This window comes from Lutra lutra, chromosome 2, assembly GCF_902655055.1.
Source record: "Lutra lutra chromosome 2, mLutLut1.2, whole genome shotgun sequence".
NCBI lineage: Eukaryota > Metazoa > Chordata > Mammalia > Carnivora > Mustelidae > Lutra > Lutra lutra.
This window is the reverse complement of record NC_062279.1, coordinates 40,644,438-40,668,678: the sequence shown is the minus strand read 5'-3', so window position 1 is coordinate 40,668,678 and position 24,241 is coordinate 40,644,438. Positions and strand designations below refer to the sequence as shown.

Below are 24,241 nucleotides of genomic sequence, written 5' to 3'. Positions count from 1 at the left end.
GACTGTGCTGGAGATTCTCTCTCCTTCCCCCCACCCCCGCACCTCCCCCTGTTCACTTACCCTCTTTCTCTCTCTCAAATAAATAATCTTAAAAAAATAAAAAATAAAAAGTAAACCTTGTGTTTTAAAGAACAGACAAGCATGTCGCTACAGCTCAACAGCTTTCAGCTAGCTGTTTTGAATTGAATATTCACTCCTCTCTCAAACCCTTTTCCATAAAGCTGTAATGATTCTGAGAAGAAACGCATGTCTGAGCAGTTTAAATAAAGCTTTTCATGCTAAAGGCTCCTAGACTCTGTCAGTTCTGCCCTCAGCTGGGTGAAGGATTTGTCTTTGGCAGCTTCTGCCTGGGTCTCCGTCTGCTTGTCTCCCCCAGGAGCTCATGTTTTTCCTCTCTTCCTGTTAAAACTTCTTCCCAATCTTATGGAACTCACTAGTGTAGGGCCTCCCCACAAGGGTATCTGCACACCTTTGGACGTGTTTTTAAAAGGTGTCCCCACCTCATTCCGGGACCTAAGGCGGGTGCACGTTGGGTCAGAGACCATCAGCGGTGAGACGTGGCACAGTGGCGAGCCAAGACAGGAAGCGCTGGATTCTTGGCCCTGACACCCACCAGAGGGGTGACCTTGTTGTGAGACAGAGATAATGAGCATGTCTACCTGTCTGGTGGAAGAGGGGATTAAATAAACCAATGTGTGTGAACTGTCAGAAATAGTGCCCAGTGCACAGACGGAAGAACAGCTGGGATAAGCCATGGCAATCCCCATCTCTGACCACAGGACCTCCAAGACATTGAATTGTTTGAGCACTTGGGAACCACCACAAGCAGAAGGAGGAGGAGGGCTCTTTGAGACCCAAGAGCTGAGCCCACTGCCTCCTGGGAGGTACCGACCTCCTAACTCCAGATCCAGATGATCCTTGCTGAGCTAAACTCCTAGGCTCAGCCCTCAGGGCCCTTGCGAAGTCCACTCCTAGCGATTCTCAGATCCTGCATGCTGACCAGGCTGGTCTCCATGCTAAGCCTATACCCCAATCCTACTCTGGAGGCAGTCGGCTTTCCGGTACCCCTGTCCTTGCTGCCTCCTTCCCTTCTCAGCTTTAGAGACCAGCTCAGGTCCAGCCTCCTCTAACATCTTCCCTGACCATCTAGCTTGCACCCAGCCACCAATTCCGAAGCCCACAGCACGAAAGTACCCCCCACTGAACCCTCAGTCACCCAGAGCTGTGTCTGCCCATGTACATAATCAGGTCCTTCAAGCCTGAGACCTAGCACTAGCTTCCTTTCCCAACCCCCAAAACAGGTGGGGACATCCTACACAAATAACAGGGCTCCTGTCCATGCATGCTGATTATGCCTTGGTGCAAGACCCCACCCACGACTCTAACAGGGGATAAAGTAGAGGTCTGGTTAAAAAAAAAACAACAAACAAACAACAAAAACTACAGATCCTTTCTGCAAACACCGCTTCCTTCCCGAAGGGGCTGAGCAGGCCGAAGTCTGAGCAATAGCCGTGGCCACACATTCCTGTGAAAGGGCTCCAGCCTGGGTCTCCCCGTCCCCGTCACCCCCCACATCCTTCCACGTTGTGTGAGGCCTCTATTTAGACCCTCTCGTCACTGAGCCTTTGCACCCTGCTAGCACACCTGCTAAAGCCAAGTCGTCCATCCTAGACATCCCCCACTTTCACAAGTGCCCCTGTAGCCTGTTCTTAACAGTAAACAAGGCAGGAGAACAGTGACAACCTCAATTTTTTAAAAAAAATCCCCTGGGAACAAAACTGCTTTGCACGAGCACAATGAAAATACACCAAAAAGGCAGACTTGCCAGCTTCTGCAGTGCTGTGACAAAATACCCTGTACCCACAGGATGTATGTCAAACACAGGTTCCATTAGTCTCGGCACACCGAAGGTCAACCGAGCTGACCCTCAGCCAAGGCGCCGGACTTCGCAGCTCACCCCCTCATTCCGCCGCCCTCCCCCTTCACCTTTCCCTCCTGTCCTCTCAGCTTTGGAGGTGGACTTACTACCTAGTTTGTAGGTCTCCACGCCAAATGAAAATGTAAGGTCCCCCGTTTCAAAATTATTGAGAATTTCAAAACATTCTACGACAGCAGAGCATTCACTCTACGTTGGGGCTCTCCCACTCGCCCTGGTGGAGAGCTGGACTCCTGCTCACCAGCTGAGTTCTAGGCTGGGACACCTTCTCTCCCACCATCACCACAAGGAGAATTCCCTCTTCAAAGGGTAGTCTCAAACCATTTATGTGCACTTGAGCCTTTTATCTCTGATTTCAGAATAAAAAGCATTTCTCCTTCCTTAAAGGACCTTAAAGCATCAGCAAACAAAGGCGGAAATCTGAGGTAGGAAGTGGGATAGAAGGGACAGGGTGAGTGATGGAGGAACCCAATATTCGGCAGGCCTACTCAGAACTTAGAAGGGAGCCAACAAGGTCACTCCAGCGCACAGTAGGGTGAGACATGGTCATAAGCTCTAACACCCTCACTGCCCTGGAGATGCTGGCCGAGAACCAAGGCCCAACTTACAACCTAAAGTCCTTCTGCTGTCCCGCCTGCCGGCCCCTCTCCCCACACCCCCAAACAGGTCAGAGCCACCCACTGTGCAGAATCCCCCTCCCACTCCCACCCAAGCTCTCCCCTATTTCTGAACCAAGATCCCCAGAAGTGGCCAGAAATGCATCCAAATGCCTTGCGCTTTTCAAGCCCCCAGTCACAAAGTTGCCGGCAAAGAAGCATATCACTGACATGCGTGCTGAGGAAAGAACCCACTTCCTGTCCTCATGGCCCCAAGCCCCTTGCTCTCCAAGTACCCAGGACCTGGAAATGGATTTGACTTGTCCAAAACAGTGTTAGCAAAGGGGTCACAGGACATCCCTTACAGGTTATAGTGAGACACAAACAATGGAAGTCTAAAACTCAGTCTTCACTCCTTGCCTTAGTTTTCTCTCCCAGAAAGCATAAGGTGCTGGTCATTGAGCATAGGTCAGGAATTACGGTAAAAAGAGCTACTAAGGTCTTATAACGATTTCTATGCCCCTAGCTTTAAATGCATCTCAGGGTGCCCTCAAGACCTTCACTTTCTTGTGTATCATAGCTTGGGTCCACCCCCACCCCCAAACCAACTCTGTTAGTATCTGACCCACTCTGGCCACCGCTAAGGTGTAGAAGCTGGAGGAGGGCGGCAGAGAAGCAACCCCACGGAGACAGGAGACACAAATGCCTCATGTAGATTCATGTTCTCGGATACTTGGATAGTAAAAGAGGAATGATTTGGAAGGCGAAATTGTCTCATGGAACCATGTCAAATTTATGTCCAAGAGTCTACTGAAAAATAGGAAACCAAAGCCAAAAGTTATGCCACTTGGAGGTAAATACTGAAGGAAAAGCTAAACCACAAACACAAAGATTTTCTGTTCACTTGAGGGGATAAACATTTAGGCATCCTACAGTACAGGATTTGATCCCATTTTTCTACTTTAACTTCTTTTCCCAGATAGCTGGGAAAAAGAAAAAAGAAAAAAATCGTGCTCTTATGTAAGAAGCCAAAGCAAAAATCTATGCCAACAAAACATCGAGGGAAGGGAGGAGGGAGGTTTGTGCCGTTCCCTCTGTCTTAGAGACAGAAAATAACTACATCAGTATAGATAATAGATCGTCATCGATGTGGTGTTCTCCCTCTGCAAGCTTCATGCCACCCGAGGAAATGGCCACAGTCAGTCCACACATGATAATCTACCAGAATTTCTCCTTTTTATAGAGGAAGATCCCAAAGGGTTGGTAGCATGTCCTGGTCACCCAGCAGAGCAGGTGGCAGAGTACCCTTCCGGGATGGCTGCTTGGCAAAGATAAGAAGAAAAGACGCTGAAGCTGTGCTTTGCTTTTTGCAGAGGGTTGGGGGGTGGGGGATAGGGCCTCGGAGGACATTAAGTCAAGCCTCTGAGGACAGATGAGGAAACCGAGTGTCCGTGGGGCTTCAGGGTCTTGGTCAGAGTCACACAGCTCCCTGTGCTCATGTCGTCACGCCACCTGCCTCACAGTCAGCTTTAAGCTTTGTGGAACTATTATCACCTGGAAGCATTCCATGTGTTTTCATTATTATTTCTTGAAACACAAAGAATCCCCATACTCACTCCAGGTTCAGCCAATCAGCTGCCATTCCAGGAAAACAGCTGACTAGACTTTCACCAACCTGGTAGAAGTGTGCGGCTGGGTCTGCCTGCCACCAGAGGCTGTGGGCCGCACACGGAAGCAGCCCGGGGTAGCTAGGAGAGTAGTGTCTCTGACAGAAAACCAGTCACCTCTCCGAGCAAAGGAACGCAGGCACCAAAGGCCTGTGTCACTGCTGAGTGAGGACAACAGGCCTGGTGTAAGATACTCTACGCAGGAAAGCAGACAGATTTCAAACATGAATGCAGATGAAAAAAATCACAAGGGCAGACATTCCAAATTGCAGGCTTTGATTTGTAATCAAGTTCTTTTGAAATCGCTTTGTGCAGGGGCAATTCCCATAGCATATCCAGGGTGAGTGTAGCCAGGATTCGTTTTTCAAGGATGTTTAATGGCCTTCCCCGTGGGTCAGCTATTAAGATACTCTATGTGGAAAGGTTTCATAAACTCCGAAGCGCAATAAAATGGGATGCAGCAGTGTCATGTTTCGAGCTCCCCTAAGTGCTGACCATGTGCTTGCAGTTGCGAGCCGGCGATGTGCTGGGAATCTTTAATACCTCATATACATGAGGAACAACAACAACAACAAATCTCGACAACCAAAAGTTTGATCTTGTAAAAGATTTCTTTGCCTGGATTGAGGCATATGAAAAATAATTCTCTACCAAAATTGTACGAGGTATGGTTCACATATAAAGTGGAAAAAAATTGTAAGATGGGGAAGTGTCCGAAGAGAAGTGGCATAAATGAGGGCAAGCGCTTTTAGATAGGACTAAACAGAGCCCGTCTGTCCTGTAGGCTGATGAGATGATGGTTATATAACCGAAATTGGGAGCAGGGTGACAAGGACGCGGCCACACGTCTGGGAAGTTGAAGCAGATTCTCTCCAGAAAGAGGGGGAAGAGCTGGCTGCCCTCGAACGTTATTCCCACTCCCAAATTATTAGTTGATTTTTGCCCCGGTAACAAGGGAAAAGCCGGTAAGAGGATACTAACGCATCTTCCAAGGAATGAGACGAGGCCACTTTCTTCCAAAATTAGACACAAACACAAACTAATAGTTTCTGTGCCCATGAAAGAAGCCGAGCTGTTCATCTCACTAGTGTTCATGCCATCTGGCAACCTGTACAATGTAACATAGTGGTTGAGGGTGTGGACTCTGGAATCAGACTCCACAGGTTCAAATCCTGGCTCTGTCACTCGATAACTGAGCAACCTTAGGTCATTTACACCATTAACCTGAACCTCAGTTTCCTCATCCTCCTAATGGGGTCATTAAGGAGGAAAAGGGATTCAGTAAGTATACAGTTCCTCCAACAGTGTCTGGCAGATGATGAGTGCTGCAGACCACATGTTCGCAACCGCTCTGGTGTTCGTGGGCTGATAACCAGGCCTGACCTAGGAGAAGGGCCCAGGGAGGAGATCTATTAAAACTGCCTATCAACCTCCACTGGAGTTTCAATGGTTTTTGTTTATATTTGGTTTACTTTTCTTTCTTTCCTTTTTTTTTTTTTTTTTTTTAATGAAAGCAAGAACTTCTGCCTTCTCCTACCAGGGAGCAATGAACCTGACCCCTCAATAAGTGTGATTTTCATGAGGAAGTAAGTAGAATGGATATTTCTGACAAAGAAGACTCCATGCCATATACCCTTGCGGTCGCTCCCATAACACTTTCTACCGGCCACGCCCAAAGGCCAGCTGCCAGCCTGCTGCCGCGGGGACTGGCCAGGGCGCCTGGACCCTGGTGCCTCCCCACCCCCATTCTCACAGTCGCCAACCTTCTATGAAATCCGAGGCCGAGTAGGGGCGCCGATTCGGGCTGCCCTCCGCAGGGCTGTTCAGGGTCTCCAGGGCCGACTCCACGGCTTCCACCAGCTCATCCCGCTTGTCCTTCCTCACGGGCTTCTCCTCGGGGTGCCGAGTCAGGCCGGTCTCCAGCTGGTACACCTTCTGCAGCGTGAAGCTGTCGAAAGGCACGGCGGCGTACTCCGTGGCCTGCTTGACGCCGGCGTGCACCTCCGCCCTGTCCACCTGCGAGCGCAGGAAGGACAGCAGGTCCGCCTGGGTTTTCTCGGGGGGCCCCGGCTCCAGCCGTAGGCCCGCTGCGTCGCTGGGGTGAGACTGCACGCTCCTGAGCCGCTCGCCGCGCTCCTGCAGCTCCTGCTTGAGCTGCGCGACCTGCCGCTTGAGGCTGCTGATGTAGTGGCGGTGCTGCTCCTCCCGCTCCTGCAGGGCTGCCTGGTACCCCTCCTTCCCCGTGGGGCCGTTGGCCCGGGGCAGCCCCAGCCGCTCCTCGTCCCCCTTCGGGGTGCAGGCCAGCATGTAGAGCACGGACACGGCACAGCAGAGCAGCACGAGCAAAACCACCACGCGAGAGACCCACGCCAGCAGCCCCCGCCGAAGCATCGTCACTCAGGAATCAGCCATGCGGCCGCAGCCGGCCACATTCCAGAAGGCCAGGGCCCCGCGGAAGGGCGTCCCTGGACTAGACCGCGGGGAGCACGCGTCTGGGGCCCCCCAGGCTGCTTTCATCCATTTCTCTCTACAGTGTGTCTGGTCCCTTGAGGTCGACCACCACGGGGATCACTTTTCCTGCTTGGAAAGGATGACCTTCTAGGCAGAAGCAGCCGGTCCGGTGAAACCTGCAGGCGGCCACCTTCATTCCCATCATAGCCTTCCAGAGGTGCAGCAGACCACAAGAAGGGACCTGGGAAGACACCAAACGGCAATGACACTTAATCAAGACATAACACCGTTACGTTCACCGTGGCAACGGATATTCAATCGGCCTCCCGGGAGGCTTACAGAAAATGTTTTTGACAGGGGATTAAATACTGTTACCCGTTTCTAAATCAGGAAACCCATGTATGTGCAGGGCTGTGCACATAAAAAGCAAAGGATACAGGAAAAAGAGTTGAACGAAAGATGGCAAAATGGGAGTTTCCTCTGCAAGCATTAATGGTGACTTTCCGGCTTCTCTACATCCTTCTCTATCTTATAAATTTTCCACAATGGCACATATTATTTTGATGGTTAGAAGGGAAAAAGCAAAACCTTAAGGAAGCTGACGCTGCAGGCAAGGGCTTCTCCAGCCAGGCCCGCCCAGCAGCGAGGGATGCGAAAGCGGAGGCTTATATGAGCTCACCAGTGCGCCCTCACTGAGGGCAGGGCTGGGACCTGACTCAGAATGGTCTTCAAACTTTCTAATGAGGCAGGGGGGAAGCCCCTGGAGCTTCAAATATGCAAATAACACACGTGGACGATAACATAATCAGATGGAGTCCAGAGGCAGTTGGAACTTGCAGACCAGGGATGATGAGTTTACCACAGAAAGGGATGGGGTTGGGAGAATGGAGACCAGAAATACTTATCTTGTCAGGACTCCAATCCCAGGCATGTCTCTGTCTTCTGGGTCCTGCCTGATCATCAGGAATACCCAGACGGATCGCAGAGCCTTTCATTCAAACTCCAAACCCCTTGTCACACACAAGAAGCCAACCTAACCCGCCTTCTTCATTTGCCCCAGGCTCCTTCCTCCCTCCTCCACCCATCACGGACACCTCAGAGCACGCTCCTTCAATGTCCTCCCTTCCCCCTTACTGCCCCCCTTCCTGGTCTCCTCCTACCCTTCTGAGCCAGAAAACAGAAAGAATTAATGATAAATAGAAAACAGAGCAAACAAAATTTCTTGCTTAGGAAGATTTTATAAAATCTTCCTGGGTGCATCTTTTTTATATAACTTCTCTTAAAAGCAAGCTCCCTGAGGGTACTATGTCCTGACCATTTTATAAAAATTTGACATTTTAAATAATCCCCACAAAAACCAAATTGTTCTTTCCAGAGTCTTCATCCAACCCAGAAAATCCAGATTCTGGGCCAATAATCATCTCACTTACTGGTGGTCTGCTGTCTCATTTACTGACTAGAAGGAGGACTCCTGTCAATTAGCAACTTCAGGACTCCTGGGAGAAGAAAGAGGTGCTCCTTCTAGCATTCTCTCTATGTTGAAAATATAGTCAACAATAATGGGCTCATTGACTTTATCTGATATGCACCTGCTATTTCTAAAGCATACAGAGATCCTCTTCCATTATCATGGTGATGTGCTTCTTACAGATACCATTACCAAAATAGTTTATTTCTCAATTTTCCTTAAAAATTCAATTCCAATATTCCCCTTAGCCCAAGGAGTCTCTCTGCTATAATTTAGAACAATACATAGTTATTAGTGCTAAGTTTAAAGTGCATGTTTAGCTCTGGAAGCCCGTTCTGTCTGATGAAAATCTTGGGATTTGTGTAATTACTATAATTCTGTGATTAAAAACATCTCAGCTTTGGTATTCAGGCACCTTGCTGTTTTTAATGAAATCTCTCAGATGAACTCATTATATCCAAGTATTAAATTACCAGTGAAAACATGTTATCACTTTATTCTACCATTTTAAAGACTTTTACTTTAAATGGGTTGTCATTAAAGACAAAATAAGCAAATCAAAAACAAAAATGGAACATTCAACATTACTTATTGTGCCACAGAAACAAAGGGTGTGATCTTTCTAACAGATTTTAATGGAATAATTGTTACATTTGCATAATAAATTGAAATCATGTTGTTTAATGAAGCAATATATTAAAGCTATGGATGGCTAAAGAAATTTAAAACTGTAATTATTTTGTTCTGTTCCGTAAGTCTCTTCAACATCTCATCCAGCTTTTGCAATTCACTAGTATAAATTTCAAAGTTACTTGATATTCCATTCTTCGGGATGTAAAAGGAGAAAAAAACAGATCTTAGGAAGAAATGACTCTTTACAAGAACTAAGAAAAAGCCGTAAAAATTACAACCAAAGAGGCAATGAAGGATTTCTCCTTTTAAATGTCAGGAGCAGATACATTCTTTGACAGACAGAATGCTTTCTAACTGTTCTAGCAATCTCCTCTGTAATCAAAACAGTAAAAACTGGCTAAACTGTGGAGGCTAGGAATATCTGCTTCCTAAAGCCAGGAGGCCTGTTCTTTGGCTTCTTGCTTCTATGGAGACTTTAGGGTTTCCACGTGGCAGCACAGAACATCATTCTTAAGAGCACCCGCCACTTAACCAGCTCTTCCACACACAGGAAAGAACACCTCAAGGAGATGTCACCAGACCAAACATGGAGCGAAACCTGTAGGTAAACGAGACCAAGCGCAGGGATAACAGACACCGTGCGGTCTCCCCCTCTCTCTACAGAGGTGCTGGGAGAAGTAAGAGTTAACATTTATCATGTGTTCATAGACTTACAGAAGGAAAGCACCATGTAATTACCAAGGACTACTACAAGTTAGAGGTGACAGTGAAAATACAGCTTTATGTGCTCAGAGCAGCATAGTGCTACTATTTTAAAAACGTAGAAAAGACACCCAGATTTTAGACTAGTTCAGTCTTTGGGGGTGGCTGGGAACGGGGAGGCGTAGAGAGCAAGCTTGGAGGCCTGTCAATAACCAATTTTAGAACCTTTGGGAGAAGAGAGATGCATATTCCTATTTTTTTTAATTATAGAAAATCCTTGTGTTCATCAGATTTCTTGCCATTTTCAATTTAATTTTTTTAATTTCTTTTAAGATTTTATTCTCTTAGGTAATCTCTACACTCAACGTGGGCTTCAAACTCACACCCCAACATCAAGAGTCATGTGCTCTACCAACTGAGCCAACCAGGCGCCCCTCTTGCCACTTACTTTCTAAATGTCCATCCTTACTCTCCTGTCTACTAAATACTTTCCTGTCCCTGGCCCAACCTCCCAAGGATGGTTCTGTGACACATCTTGCCCCAAACACTGGATCGATTGATTAGAGTGGAGGGACTATCCAAGCACAATGGTTCTGTTGCCATTCTTGCTATCTCTGAACAACAAAACCACAGGGTAAAGGCTTTTTCATAGTCTATAAAGGCAAGACAGTGCTGAAGAGCAATGCTTTCTAGTACCTACCCACCCAGGTTTGAGCCCACATAAAGCAATGTTATTCTCCAAAATCTCAGAATGGAAAAGCATTCTCAGTGCAGACTGGCATCAATGGGCCAGAATAACCCTAAGAACGTCTTCCCTAAGGTATCTAGATAGGGGGTTGTTTAAGGAATCTGTAGCAATTTCTGAACACATAAGGCAGAAAGTCTGAAAGACACAGTGGGCCTCTGCCAAAGGGTCCAGCAATGGATGGGTTTCTCAGATGCTAGGTGGAAGTTGTCTGACAGCTCTGACATCCTGCTAGGCTCGGGGAGCATCCAGAATACCACGCAGATCTCCAAATGACCCAGCAGGGACCCAACAGTGGGCCAGAAGCACAGTCAGCTCCATCTAGGATACCATTATCACACTCAAAACAAATAGTTACCAAGCACACTATGTTGAGTGCGCTCCTGTAAGAAGTTACAGGAGAAGACAAACCAACCACAAACTCCAGTATCAGCACATTTATAAGCTTATAGAGTGCGTAAGGCCATCTCAAATGACAGTAATAGAAGCCCTCTACAGGCACCATTAAACACCATTAAAACAGACACAAAATGTTAATGCTTATCAAATGTACATGGAAAGCAGGGGTGTTGAGAAGTATAAATGAATACATTTTAAAATGTCAAAGGTTAAAATAAATGGTAGGAGTTAACATTAGTTACGATAAGAAAGATGAGTGGCTATGGGCATCATTTCATCTTAGAGTGGAAGATCTTAGAGGATAAAACCAAGACAAGCCCAAGTCTAGTTCAGAGTCCAACATTTTACCCCAAATGGGGACAGTGCAAGTTAGAAGTTCTATGACTAGAACAAAAGTACTTATTCTGAGAAATAGAAGGATGGGTGTAGGCACTTCACTCTACAGATCCCAGTGAACATTCTGGTCACAGAATCTGTGTACCATGAGAGAGGCCTGCCAAGATGTGTCTATTAATGGCCACAAGATCCTCATAAATCGCCAAGGATTCTAGGACAAGTCCCACAGAAGCAGCGTTGTCAGGATCAGCAGTGGGCAGAAAGACAGTGGCTTCACCTCAAGACCAGGTCTGGCAGCTCTACATGTCACAATGACAGGCCTTGTGAGTGATAAAGGAAACCATTCAAGGAGTGGCAGTGAATTCTATAAGGCATCTCCACCCTGTGTGCAGGCACAGCCAAGAGGGTTGATGCGGGAAAAACAAGCAGGGTCTCCCGGGCCAGGAAGTGGTAGACCAAAGCCCCAGGATAGCCATGAGAGTTGGTCCACCTCGGCCCACACAGTCAGCTCTTGGATGGCCAGGCCACAAGTAACCTTCAGTCAAATGATTAGCTGTACTAACAGAACATAAATGGAGGTTCCATCTCTTGGATAAATATCCTGGATGTGCCTGGAAAAGGCATCATGCAAAGATTCTTATTCAAAAAGCTTCCAAATGCTCTCAAAAATGTTTATGTGATATAAATGTATGCAACACGGCAACCTTTACTCAAGCACGTGGCTCCCTTTAGAATTCCTTCCACCTGGGGCTGACTCTCCATGCAGCCTATGGTAGCGGGCTTCCAATCTGACCCTCAGCATCGTCGCCCGTGGGCTTTCATCTCACCGTGTGTTCACCTCCCACACTGTCCTGGGGATCTGAGGTGAGTGGCCGGTAGCATAGGCAGAAGTGGAGCACAATTCTGCAAAATTCAACAGAAAACAGCTAAAAGCCATTATGAGCGCTGGAAAAGCCGGAAGCTCACAGTGCTTACTCCCAGTGCATTCTGTTTACAGACTTGCCTAAGTTTTTCCCATCTGCCTCCTCCTAAAGGAAATGAGCATGTACAACCAATTCCTGCAACTGCTTTGTCGAGTCCATAATCATCGGCCCCTTGTTCACAGTTCGTGGAGGGTAGAGGCACTTGCAAAGAAGGGAAAATGGCCCGAAAAGGAGCACAAGAACTCATAATCTCCCTAAACCACATCCACCTGGAAGTGTGCAAGCAGGGGTTCCCAGGAGTCACAGCACTGTCTGGTCGTGGGTTTCCTTTCCCCCATGAATCTTTAGTCAGCGTCGACTCTAGTGCCAAATGCTTTATCCTCAGCCATGACCCTGAGAGCAAGTGAAGAGCTAAAGCAAGGAGGCCAGAGGGTCAGTATCATCGCCCAAAAATGGAAAGGGGCCGCAGCCGAGTCCCAGATGGGTACAGGGCTTCCAAGCGACGTCAACAGTCCAACACTCAGAGCAGCATCCAACTGGCCATGAGGAGTCTGAAGCATTCCTCCCTGACCTCGTCCAGCCCGGACACCAGCTACCTGGGCTGGGCCCGAGGCTCTGCCCTCACACAGACAGGGATCTACGTGGGCCGTGGCCTCCGGCATGCCAGCAGTTCTGCCGCTTTCTTCCTCTGACCTTGGCCCTCGGGATCAGCCATCACCAAACTTATCAAAATGAAGGCACACTCCAGGTGATAAGTAACTTCTGACCTATAGATGATAGAGAAGGATGCAAATCTCCTCATTTATAAGTTATATACACGTTTTATAGTATTGCTGTGTTCTGTGTTCACAAAACAGCACTCTTAAAATAATGCAGTAGAACATTTGTTTTGTTTTCTCACCCTGATGAACCTTCCTGGGCACTCCCAGGGACCTTACTTCAGGGTGTTACTGACCTCCTGATCATGTTTCGTTTCCATGGCCCCCAGTCAATAGCAAATTCCACGGCCCAGGGCGCCTGCCTTGCTGTCCCCTTCTCAGAGAGACTTTCCTGCCTCTGGACCACACTGGCTGCATCCCAGGGTGTGCAACGCCTGCCTCCAGGCCACGAGCCCAGACCACTGCCAGGCACACACTCCCCTGCCTTCCTAGAGGACTCAGACTCTCGGCCGGTCTGTTCTGTGAAGTCCTCCCTATAAGCTGGCTCTGAGAGCAGGTTCTCCAGGGACCAGCAAGGAGTGGCCCAGAGGAATGAGGCTGATGACCTCTGTTGACAACTTTGTAGGTGAGAGGTACACTTCCATCCCCTCGACTCCACAGTGGTCTCCTGAGAGAATCATTCTGATTCCATTTTCCCTACTTCAAAGCAGGAAAAAAGAAATGTGGTAGAAGAAATTAGGGTCTGCTCATCAGAAAGTGAAGGTACAGAGTTTAATCACAACCACACACGCCCCCAAATCAGGAAACAGGTCTAAACCATTTTTGTTCTTCTCTCTTGTTTTGATTTTGGTTTTTAATTTGCTGGTGAAACTTCAAAGGGAAGAATTGATGGGGGGGTCCCTGAGTGTGCATACATTTACTACTTGCCCTGCACCCTCCCCCTACCTGTTTCAAGAAGGATCCTACGGGGTCAGTGAGCACAAGGGGCCACCGCGGAGCCCACAGAGTGAAAAGAGAGAAGGGTCCTAGCACAAGAAGGCATTACTCAGGGGACTAAGGATAAGTCTAATAAGGAACCTTATCCCAGCAGGAAGGTGTCTGTGCACATATGCAGGGCTGAGTCAGCTGCCGAAACACCACAGACAGATTTGCCTGAGTCTCCGTCTCCCCACTCAGTCCCACAGGGCTCTCTGTAGCTGGTGGAGCTGCCCAGCCCCACAAAATGCGAACCCCAGGAAACCAGGCTTCCAACACCCTTCAGTGCTCTTAATTACAGCCACTTACTGAGCATTTATTTTGGGCCAGACATCACACTAAGCACTTTATAAACATTTTCTCATTTAATCCTTAAAACAATCTTATGAGCTAAGTCCTATTAACCCCCATTAAAGATAAGGAAACCGAAGCTTAAAGCAGTGAAGTCATTTGCCCAAGCTGGCAAGCAGCCAAGCCCGGTTTCAAATCCAGCTTTGTCTGGATTTGATGATGCTAAAACCTTGCTCTTACCCACTGGGCTATCCTGTTCAGCACCCTTAATAATCCCAGACTGCTTGCTGAGACCCGTTCCTCATCGTGCACCCATCGTGTCCAATCTTTCTTGCTTTCTGAACTCATAATGAACCTTCCTATTTATGAGCTTGTCCAGCCCTTTGGATGTGGCAGTAAGCATGGTTCCTCTCTATATAATTTTTTGGCTCCCCATTTAGCTGTGGTTTGCACTTCCACATTGCTTACCAGCTCTGCAAACTCATGCTATCCCTAGAAATAACACCGGTCATGGCCATGGCCAGTATGAGCACTGCCCTGACCCCACGAGGGAGCCAGGAAAGAAGACATCGGCAACATTCCTGTGCTTCTGAGCAGATGCCAAGGGCTTATGCCCACATATCAAGTTGAAGGCAGCTCCAATAAAAAGCACCCTAGCAAGTCGAATTTTTAATCAACTGAGAGATGTTCTTCTTTGAAAGGAGAAAAAGAGAACATCTCTCAGATGGGTAAGAAGCTGGCTGGCATTGCTATGAAAGTCTTTCCTGCCAAACACTGATTTCTCACTTCTTTCCACCCAAAGCATGGCAAAGGAGACGACGCCCATGCAATGGCCATTCACCGTGTGTCAACTAATACCCTCATGTGCAGGCCAGAGTCAGCCCCGGCATCTGTGGAGACTCAGCCAAAAGCAGCCCTCCCTTGCCCCCCATCCCGAGGAGACCACATTCCCAAGGTCACACAGCACAGCTTCCAGGGAAAAGCACACTGTTAATTAACAAGGAGGGGACTAATTAAGAGTGAGCGATGCTCACAGCCAAGGAATTTCTGGCTGAGTAACAAGCACAGAGCCCTGAGCAGATGTCAGGCAGAGCTGCTGAGTGGTAAGCATCAGCTCCGAGGTGAGGTCAGAGGTGTGAGCCACATCACACCAGGCCGGGAAGGCCAGGGTGGCTCCACGGTGAGATGGGCCCCACGTCAGTTACGGTGAGAGCAGCACAGAGAGGGAAACTGGACTTCTCTCCTTTCTGCTAACATGATCCATGCCCCCTATCGGCAGACAGGAAAAGGGAGAGGAAAATGAGAAATGAGGTTTACTGGGGAACATGTGTGGCATAGTCGGTTAAGAGCCCAAACCTTGGTTTCTACTCAGGTCATGATCTCAGGATCATGGGATCAAGCCCTGTGTGGAGTTCCACACTGAGGATAGAACCAGCTTAAGATTCTCTCTCCCCCTCCCCCTCCCCCTCAGCTCCTCCCTCACTCATGGACTACACCCCTCTCTCTCTCAAATAAATTAATTTAATTTAATTTAAAAATGTTTACCAAATGCCTTAATCGTGTACCACCCAATGGCTTTACAACATTTGTAGACATAAAGCTCCCAGAGTAAGATAAAAGTGCTCCCCTGGGTTGTCTGTTCAACAGCTCTGGGACAGGGAGGGGCACCAGTGAAAAGCCCAGGAGAACCACTAGGCCCCATGCATTATCTGCTGTCTTCCCTAAACCACGCGTGAGTCGTCGATCCCTGTTCTCTGAGATGAGGAAACTGGGAACTGGGGAGGCCAGTGACCTTCCCACGCAGCTAGTGGGCCTTCACATCCCCAAACACCACCACAGTCACCTGCTTCCATCAGGCTGATGCTGCGGGGCATAGACAGAGTTATGCAATACGCAGAATTCGAGAAAACCAGCAAAGGGAGGCAATGCCTACCAGCAGGGCCACAGAGAAAGAGCTGGAAGCTGAGAACACACACATAGGAGAGAGCCCTAGAAACAGGACAAAAGAGGCCTCTGAAGAGAAGCGGTCCATAGATACCAGTCTCTCAGAGTGCAAAATGGCACTCCGACCTGAAGGCAAGAGTTGGGGAACACAGACAGCACAGTGTTCCCTCTCCATCTCGGGCTTCCCTAGGTGGGACTCCGTGCTTGAGTGCAAAGAGCAATGGCCAAAGAGCAATGACCGAGAAGCCTGTTCTCTCTGGCATATGTAGTCTTCTCACGACTAGTGTGTGCTGCCTTCTCCCTGGGCTGTCATTCTTGCCCCTGCTCCCCAGTCCTGGGCATCGGTCAGCACGATGCCGTGCGTGAGTCTGGGCCGCTTCCCATCTTGTGAAGGAAGGGCAGTGTCGGATCTCTGCCCCCATCAGACGCTGGAAGGAACAACCGCTGGAAACATCCTGAATCGAAAAGGTGCTGACAGCCGCTTTCATGAGTCACCTGACGTGCTCTGCTGGCATGTTTGGAGTAAGAAGGATTAAGAAGATAACTGCTACTTTTAGTCAAGATGAAATAAACAGCCCTACCACCTTTCGGTTCTCCTCTTCCCTCCCCACCTACAAGGCAGACAGCAGCACACAAATGAGGGGCTTTCTTTTAGCAAGCGGTTATTATATAACAGGACTAGAGAAAGCACGGATTGTGAAGAATTATTTTAGAAACCCCACAAAGCGAGATCAGCAAAGCCTTCTCTCTCTGTGCCATCTATCTCGATCTGGAAATAGAACCAATAATAGAGAAAAAATTAATAGGAAGATGTCCAATATTACATAAACACAAGATGTATTATTATTTTTCACAAAAATAAAACCTTGCACTGACTACAGGTAGATTCTGCTCCAGCCCACTGTGCCTATGAGCACCTGTTCCAGCCTTCCCTACCGCTTCTTCGGCTCCCACTGCCGGTAGCCCATGCCAAGTCTATCTTGTAGTCAACTGTCCCTGACAGAGGGTTAACTATTATTACGGTTCTGGCTAAAAATATTTCAAGACATTGCTCCTATCAAGAAATTTATCCACAGAAGACGCTACCCTACTTCTACAGAAGCTAAACAGCATGGAGTACTTACTTAATCCAAGTTCGTTTTACAGTTTAATACTATGTAACATTCCACGAACATGATGCCTCTGTCACTCTTAACATAGTCCACACTCTTTCTGCAAACTTTTGCCTTTCTGTGTACGATCCCACTCTATCTGCATCTTCCTCCAATTTCTCTGATGTCTCCTATGATGCAGGTTCTATTAATAACATACCCATTTTGCAGATAAGGACATCTAGGCAGAGGTTAGTCATTTGAATGAGTCATCTGGCAATGAAACGGCAAAACTGGGTTTCTCATCCAGGCCGTATGTCTCCGTTGTCTGTGCTCTTGAACACTATGCTACAAGGCTTCTCTAGAGCTTGCTACATGCTTAACAGAGACCTGCTCACAGTAATAGGGAAAAGCAGAGAGAAGGCTGGCATGCCAATGCATGAGGCACAGTGCTGGGCTATAAGGAGGTAGGAGAGGAGCTGGGAAAAGTTTTATAGCAAAGAGTCCGGTGTAGAAGAGAGCTCTCACCAGAACCCAACCACACTGGCACCCTTATCTCACACTTCTGGCTTTCGGAACTGTGAGAAATCAACGTTCGTTTGTTACATCACTAGTGTATGGTATCTTATAACAGGAGCCCGCACAGACTACAGCCAGCCCTTATATCATGACAGGGGAGGTATACTTTACCCTACAGGTGATGGTTAGCCAGCCATTTAAGTTTTTAGATAAGAGAGTCACAGGAGCAGAACTGGATTCTAGCAAATGCGCAGTGCTGAGACGGGCTGGAGAGGGAGAGACCGGCATTAGAGAGGCCAGGTAAGAAGCCAGCCCACCACCTCGGTGTTCCAACGAAGGCATGTGGAAGCAGCTGCGCTAAACATGGGGGGCAAGGAGTTCTCCTTGGGTACCATCTCCAGGATGTGGACACTAATCAGATGAGAGGGAGAAAGAAAGTGTCCACCAAGAACGAGGCCTAGGGTTTAGCTTGAGTGACTCACAGGATGGGGCCACCGTTGAAGAAACCAGCACACACAAGAGGAGATTTAGCAGAAAAACAAGCTTGATTGTGGACCTGTGGACCTGGTACAGCCTGTGGAACGTCAGGTGCAGGGTGGGGAGCCTGTGTTAGGCGGCCTCTGCCTGCCTTCTTTGAATTACCAGAATAGGCAAATGCCGGTTCTGCCAATTCCTGCACCTCGACGAGACTTCACACTTCTATTTGTTTTGACTCTCTGAAGCACGACTTCATATCCCCTTCCAGCCTATCAGTACGGCTCAGTGGCTGAGAGGACAGGTTCTAGGGTGCAGACTAGTCGAGTCCTATAGTTACTTGGCTTCTCTTGGCCTTTGTTTCCCAAACATGGGAGCACAGGGGCCTCGGGTCCTCCTGAGAGTAAAGGAGACGGCGCACGTGAGGCGCTGGGCACAGAGCCCGGCACGAAGCTCACACATAATCCGTGCAAGCCAAAATAAGGCCCAAACCCCCCAGGTATAAGCCTGGCGCTGATGTCATTTCAGGGCTCAGAAAAATCAACCAAGGAGGAATAGCTGATGTTTACACAAATTTACGGCGTTGTTGTGAAGCAGGTGGAACTAGGACCTAGGGCTACAGATTCCTGGTCTCTTGCCTCTGAACTACACTCCCAAGATTTCCAATCGAAGTAACTCTTTCACATCCCTATTGTGCCCCTAAAGCCAAGTTTGAAAAAGAAAGAAAGGAAAGGAAAAGAAAAAGAAATTGGTAGTGAATCTGAAAAGTTCTCCCCAAACTGCCATTTACACCAAGTGGTAAAAAAAAGCTCGCCAGGCTGCTGGTGTATGAAAGGGCAATGGCACTGACGGGCTTAGTTGGCTGCATCTCTGGGCAGAGTGGAAGAGCACAGGGGTGGTTTTCTTGAGCTTCTTCAACACAGCTTGGGCCTCAGGACAACAGATTTCAGAGCTATGGACATGAGAGCACAAGCCGCAAGCAAACCTCTCTGACCAGAGAACAGACCGCGTGGACCCCAGGCACAACTTGGCATTTAGCCCCACCGAGTCACTATTAAAAGGCTGGCAGGTTCTGTTTGGGAGAACTCTCAGAACTTCCTAGGATACTTTTGAAATGCAATTCTCCAGTAGCTCCAAAGGATATGGGACAATACACTAGTGTTCTGATATCACCTGCTGGCACTAGAGATATTCCTGGGGTTCAACAGAAAACTTCAGACACCAATAGAAGCTGCTTCCCAAAATAAGGCTTCACAATGTCTCTGGTGAGAAGAGTTCCTAGATTCCCTCTTTTGACTGTACTTCATTATCCTGATACACAACAGCTCTCAGTTCAAAGCTGCCCAAGATGGGTGACGGGCAAAATATCCCTCTTCCTGAAAGATAAATTGGAATATTATCCTTTTGATGACTTATGAGAATCTGTAACAATTGCTACAGTTTCTACAACTGTGCTACCTAATGTCAAAGGAGAAAAACATACACGGTTTCATTCCAGGCTATGCTGGTGGAAGATGGCCCCCACCCTGAAAGTCTGCACACTCAGTTCACACCCTCCCTGCGTTACGGCAAAGGAGTATGGGACGCTTGTAGGAAGCAAATTATGTCGTGAACACAGAAAATTAGTTTTCTGAAATTCTTCACTGATGTTCCAATCATATGAATTTTATCCACTCACTCATCAAATACGTATAGAATGTTTACTGTGTCAAAGGGACCATGTCAACTATGGTAGGCCATAAAGAGGAGGGTCAATTGTCCTCACAAGGGTAATAGTCCCCTGGGAGGGACAGGTATAAAAATAACTGAGACACTAGGGCTCTGTGAGCAATGTAAGAGGAACAAATGTCGCTGTAGTTCAGAGCAGAGACAGACTGCTCTGGTTGGAAAGACCAGAGAACTTTCAGATGAATTTTTCAAGGTGAGTACTATTTATTGGGTAGGAAAGGGGACCCTGGGGAGAAACCCTAAATGATTATGGATATAAAACAGACAACAGGTCTAATTAAAGCTTTGGGTTTTTTTTTTTTTTTTTTTTCAAGTAGGCTGGGCATGGAGACTAATACGGGCCTTGAACTCAGGACCCTGAGAAGAGTCAGAGTCCTGACTACCTGAGCCACCCAAGCACTCCTAATTAAGGTTTTTCTACTCCTACTCCAATTCCACCACTTAATTTAAAATAGTGGGGAAATTGTGAACTCTAAATATCCACCATTTTATTGATGTTGTCTAATACTTCATTTTTTTATATAGCTCCTTCTATCCAGAAAGAAGAGTTGGAATTGTTTTCTTGGCACCAAGCTAATGGGTCTCGAGATTGATATAAAAGCAATTATTCTGTGGAGTAGTGAGTCTAAGGAGGGTTCAGCTTTTAATGAACATTGCTTTATCTCTATTAAAAGCCTATAATGAGATAAGATTTTGAAGGACTTTCTTCAGCTACTGCAGGCTAACCCTGTTGCTGACTGATTCCTGGCAGGTATTTATTTCCAACCTGCTGGCTCCGTGTTAAAACAGGCATGAGTGAAAACACAACACAACAAAGGATACCTCTGTTACACATTCTACACCCTCAGTTTAAGAATCAGACAAAAGAAGCCAAAGAGAACATAAGGACATGGTATCCACTGCAGACACGTAAAAGGCGGCACGCCAGCCCAGAGACATGGCCACGGAAAGCCACAAACAGCGCAGAACACAAACTGACCACATCATCAGACCCCTTTCAGAAAAGGAAGCATGCCCCTCCGTAGGGCACCTTTGTGTTCTTTGTCCAATTTATTTGCCAGGGCCAGAGTCTTGTTCCAGGGCACAAAATCCTGGTTGCAAAGGTGATGAAAAATATTGTCAATTTTCTTTAAACAAATGTGAAACTGCTTTGCAGAGGACAAACAGAAATACAATGGGTGGTATCATTACCGCTTTTATCTTCATTATGACTGGTGCTAAGAACTCGCAGACATTTCAAAGGAATACGACTTGAGAAAACTAAATTAGGAGGTGATAATCGGAAAAATAAATCCTTGTTTACATAGGAATTGCAGTTCAGTCAAGTGTGTTCTCAGATCATTGGCACCTGCCTCTCTCCCCAGCTCTTTGGTCCTCCTGCCCTTCCCCCCAGTAGAGTCCCCGACACATGGCATTCTTGGTACCAGGTGTCTTCCCTGCAGAGTCCTACCTGGACAACCCCACTCAGCCTTCTCTCCCCTCAGAGAGAGGAGGGGCAGCTGGCAGAGACAGCTCAGTGTGTGGTCCAGCTTTAAAAGATGAGCTGAGACCACCAAAGCCTTGCTCAGAAAGCCCTAGTAAAAGCCTTCCTTCAGAAGGAGTTGCCAACCAGAAGCAGGGCAGCCAGCCCTGACAGGGTAGCTAAGTCACAGGAACACCCAGAGCCACAGGTCCACAACCTGAGAAGCTTGTCAGCACCAGCTGAGTGAGAAAAGACATCTCCTCTCTGCTGCCAGCTGAGGGATTCCTGGGAGGGCCCAGTAAAGCTGACTGATGTCGAATCCCACCTCCCACCGACCGGTCGCCTGAAATCCCAGGGCCCGGGAAAGGACATGGGACTGAGAGGTTTCCATCCCAGACACTTGCATTCCCTTCGTAGAAGGGTAGGACAGCCATTTTGCAAAGGGCCTTAACTTTAAAATTATGAATTTATGATTTACAGATAAAAATTAGAGATAAAATGAAAAGTGCTTACTTGGGGGCGCCTGGGTGGCTCAGTGGGTTAAGCCTCTGCCTTTGACCCAGGTCATGATCTCAGGGTTCTGGGATCGAGACCCACGTTGGGCTCTCCGATCGGCAGGGAGCCTGCTTCCCCCCCTCTCTCTACCTGCCTCTCTGCCTACTTATGATCTCTCTCTCTCTCTGTCAAATAAATAAATAAAATCTTTGGGAAAAAAAAAGTGCTCATTTGACTGATAATATTACTTAAACTATTAGGAGTCCTAACCTATGACCCAGTCGATAAATAAAACTAAACAAATTTGCTGAAAATATCATGTAATTTAATAAGAAAATGTGTGTCCTTTACAAACTTCAATCTAAATACGACTTTTCTGAAACACATCTCGAGTAAAGTAAAACACAACCAGATGAAAAAATACTTGGCCTACTCTTTTCGATACTGAAATTACCAAAGCTCTGGTCATTCCAGGGCTAGACAAAATGTCAACAAAGTCTTTCGACAACAAGCAGCTTAACAAGCATTTACTGAACACTCATTAAGTGCCAAGTCTAGTTCAAGGTATTAAGACATCTAGCTCTATCAATACAGATAGAGAGGTATCAACTCATAGATCTATAGATACATAGGCATAGGATCAAAGTACAGATGTATTTACATATAGATACAGATGTATCTCAAGATACAATGATGAGTAAGACAGGGTTCTGGCCTCAAGGAGTTTAAGGTATAGTCAAGGAAACAGACACACAAACAGATAAATCAATGAGCTAATTGTTCTACAGAGGAGCAAAAGGTAAGAAGAGTTAGAGCAGGAGCATTCAATCTAACCTAGAGGGTTCCACAAAGGCTTTCTGCAGGAGATGGCATCTAAGGTAAGCCTTGAAGGAAGAGTGTAGCAAGACAGACAAAGAATGGAAGAGCATCCCGGGCAGAAATAACCAGATGGCAGAGCTTGGAGGCGTGAGCCAATGTGTAGCATACAGAGTGCAGGTGGCTCAGGCGGCTGGCATGTGGGGTGAAGCTGTAGGGTCTGGCTGTGGGGACCTGGGACAGGAGAGGAGGAGATTATGAATTTGGCCTGGGTCATGTTAAGTTTCAGTGCTCTGAAACAGCCAGGTAGAGATGGAGAATGAGCAAGCCTATCAGAGAGGCAGGTCTAGCCTGGAGATACAGATTGGGGTCATCAGGGGAAAAAATGGTCATCAAACCCTGAGAGTGATGAGACAACTTCGGGAAAGTCGAGAGCAAGAAGCACTTCTGGTTCTGAGTCCCTAGGAACTCTGACTCTGAATGGCCTCCAACTGTATACTGTTAAGAACTGGGAGACAGCACAGGTCGGCCTCAACACTGCCAGCACCACCTATGACTGAGCAGGGATGTCTGCTGTCCTGGGTCCAGGATTAGGAAGCCCATTTTCACCTCATACCCAAACTATGTTCTTCAAATTAACCTTATAACCAAGCTGATACTTTGGTCTCCATCTGCCTGAATTCAGTTTCTCGACTTGTGCAAAACTGTGAAAGAAAGAAAGAAAGTAATCGCTTGATGATCAGAAGCTGCCCGAGATGCCTAGCCAGGCCATGTATTCTCCTGCTAGACATAAACCATCTCCAAGAATACCAGACTCAGACAAGGTTACTCGGAGACCATGATGAAAGAAACAAAATCAGTCCACTTCATCATTTTGTCCGATCACAAACAAAAACAGAATCAATGTGTCACCCACAAAATATCTAACATCCCTTTCTCGGCCAAAATGACTGATGGCTCTTACTTTACCGGTTACCAGTTTATTCTGGTCTCCCGATAGATAAGATTTATTGAGATACCTAATCAGAGAATTACCCCTGCTCTCCGACAGCATCTATTCTGGAGGAAATCTCCCCTTCCTCAGACTCTCTTGCAAATCATCCAACTAAAACCCAAATCCACAGAATAGATTCTCTCTACCGCCCGTTCACTGAGACCCCCAGGATTCTCCATGGTGTGTGTTCTCACTTCCTGCAACAAGTAATAAACCCAGCGTGTCCAAATACTGCATTCCTGATGGTCCTGGGCTGGAGGATATTGACAGACTCAGATGAGGAAGATAAAAGTATGTAGACCCTAAGACCCCACAGACATCAAGGTCAGATGAGCAGTTACCCTGTAGGAATAGAGAAGCTGAACATGACTGGGGAGGGCTACAGAGCCTTCAGAAGCTCTATAAGGAAGTAAGTGTTCATGCTGCTAAAATTTTATTTCTTAAACCTGGTGGGGAGTATATGGGGTTGTCATACTCTTTTTTTTTTTTTAATATTTTTTATTTGTTTATTTTGAGAGAGAGAGAGAGACAGTGAGAGAGAAGGTCAGAGGGAGAAGCAGACTCCCCATGGAGCTGGGAGCCCGATGTGGGACTCGATCCCAGGGCTCTGGGACCATGACCTGAGCCGAAGGCAGTTGCTTAACCAACTGAGCCACCCAGGTGCCCTGTTTGTCATACTCTTAATAAAATGTTTCAGTCTGAAAATTTTAACAATATTCTTTGAAGAAGAATGATACATAATCAACAATGTCAGATGCTGCTGAGAAATCAGGTAAACTGAGAACCGGAAAAAACGCCACTGAGCTGAACCACTAACTCAGTGGAAAATTCATCTGGTGGACAGATGGGTATGAATGACAGAGAAGAGCGGATTAAAGAGTAGGAAAGAAACTGAGACAATGACTACAGAAAGCTTTTTCAAGAAGTTCAGTTGCAC

The 24,241-nt window shown here is 47.2% G+C and overlaps 2 protein-coding genes across 6 annotated transcripts in view; both read right to left on the bottom strand.

The window, feature by feature from the left end:
• CSGALNACT1 (chondroitin sulfate N-acetylgalactosaminyltransferase 1) overlaps nucleotides 1-6,735 on the bottom strand; it is a 95,765-nt gene extending 89,030 nt beyond the window's left edge. The window contains exon 1 of the mRNA XM_047717257.1: nucleotides 5,963-6,735. Coding sequence (XP_047573213.1) covers nucleotides 5,963-6,590 — 628 coding nt within the window. The 5' untranslated portion in view covers nucleotides 6,591-6,735. The remainder of the gene's footprint in view (nucleotides 1-5,962) is intronic.
• LOC125092819 (basic proline-rich protein-like) overlaps nucleotides 6,727-24,241 on the bottom strand; it is a 299,445-nt gene continuing 281,930 nt past the window's right edge. For 4 of the 5 annotated variants that reach the window (XM_047717259.1, XM_047717258.1, XM_047717262.1 and 1 more), the window contains one exon: nucleotides 6,727-6,891. In XM_047717259.1, the coding sequence (XP_047573215.1) occupies nucleotides 6,727-6,891 (165 nt within the window). The remainder of the gene's footprint in view (nucleotides 6,892-24,241) is intronic. The other variant, XR_007125075.1, reaches the window with a different exon arrangement.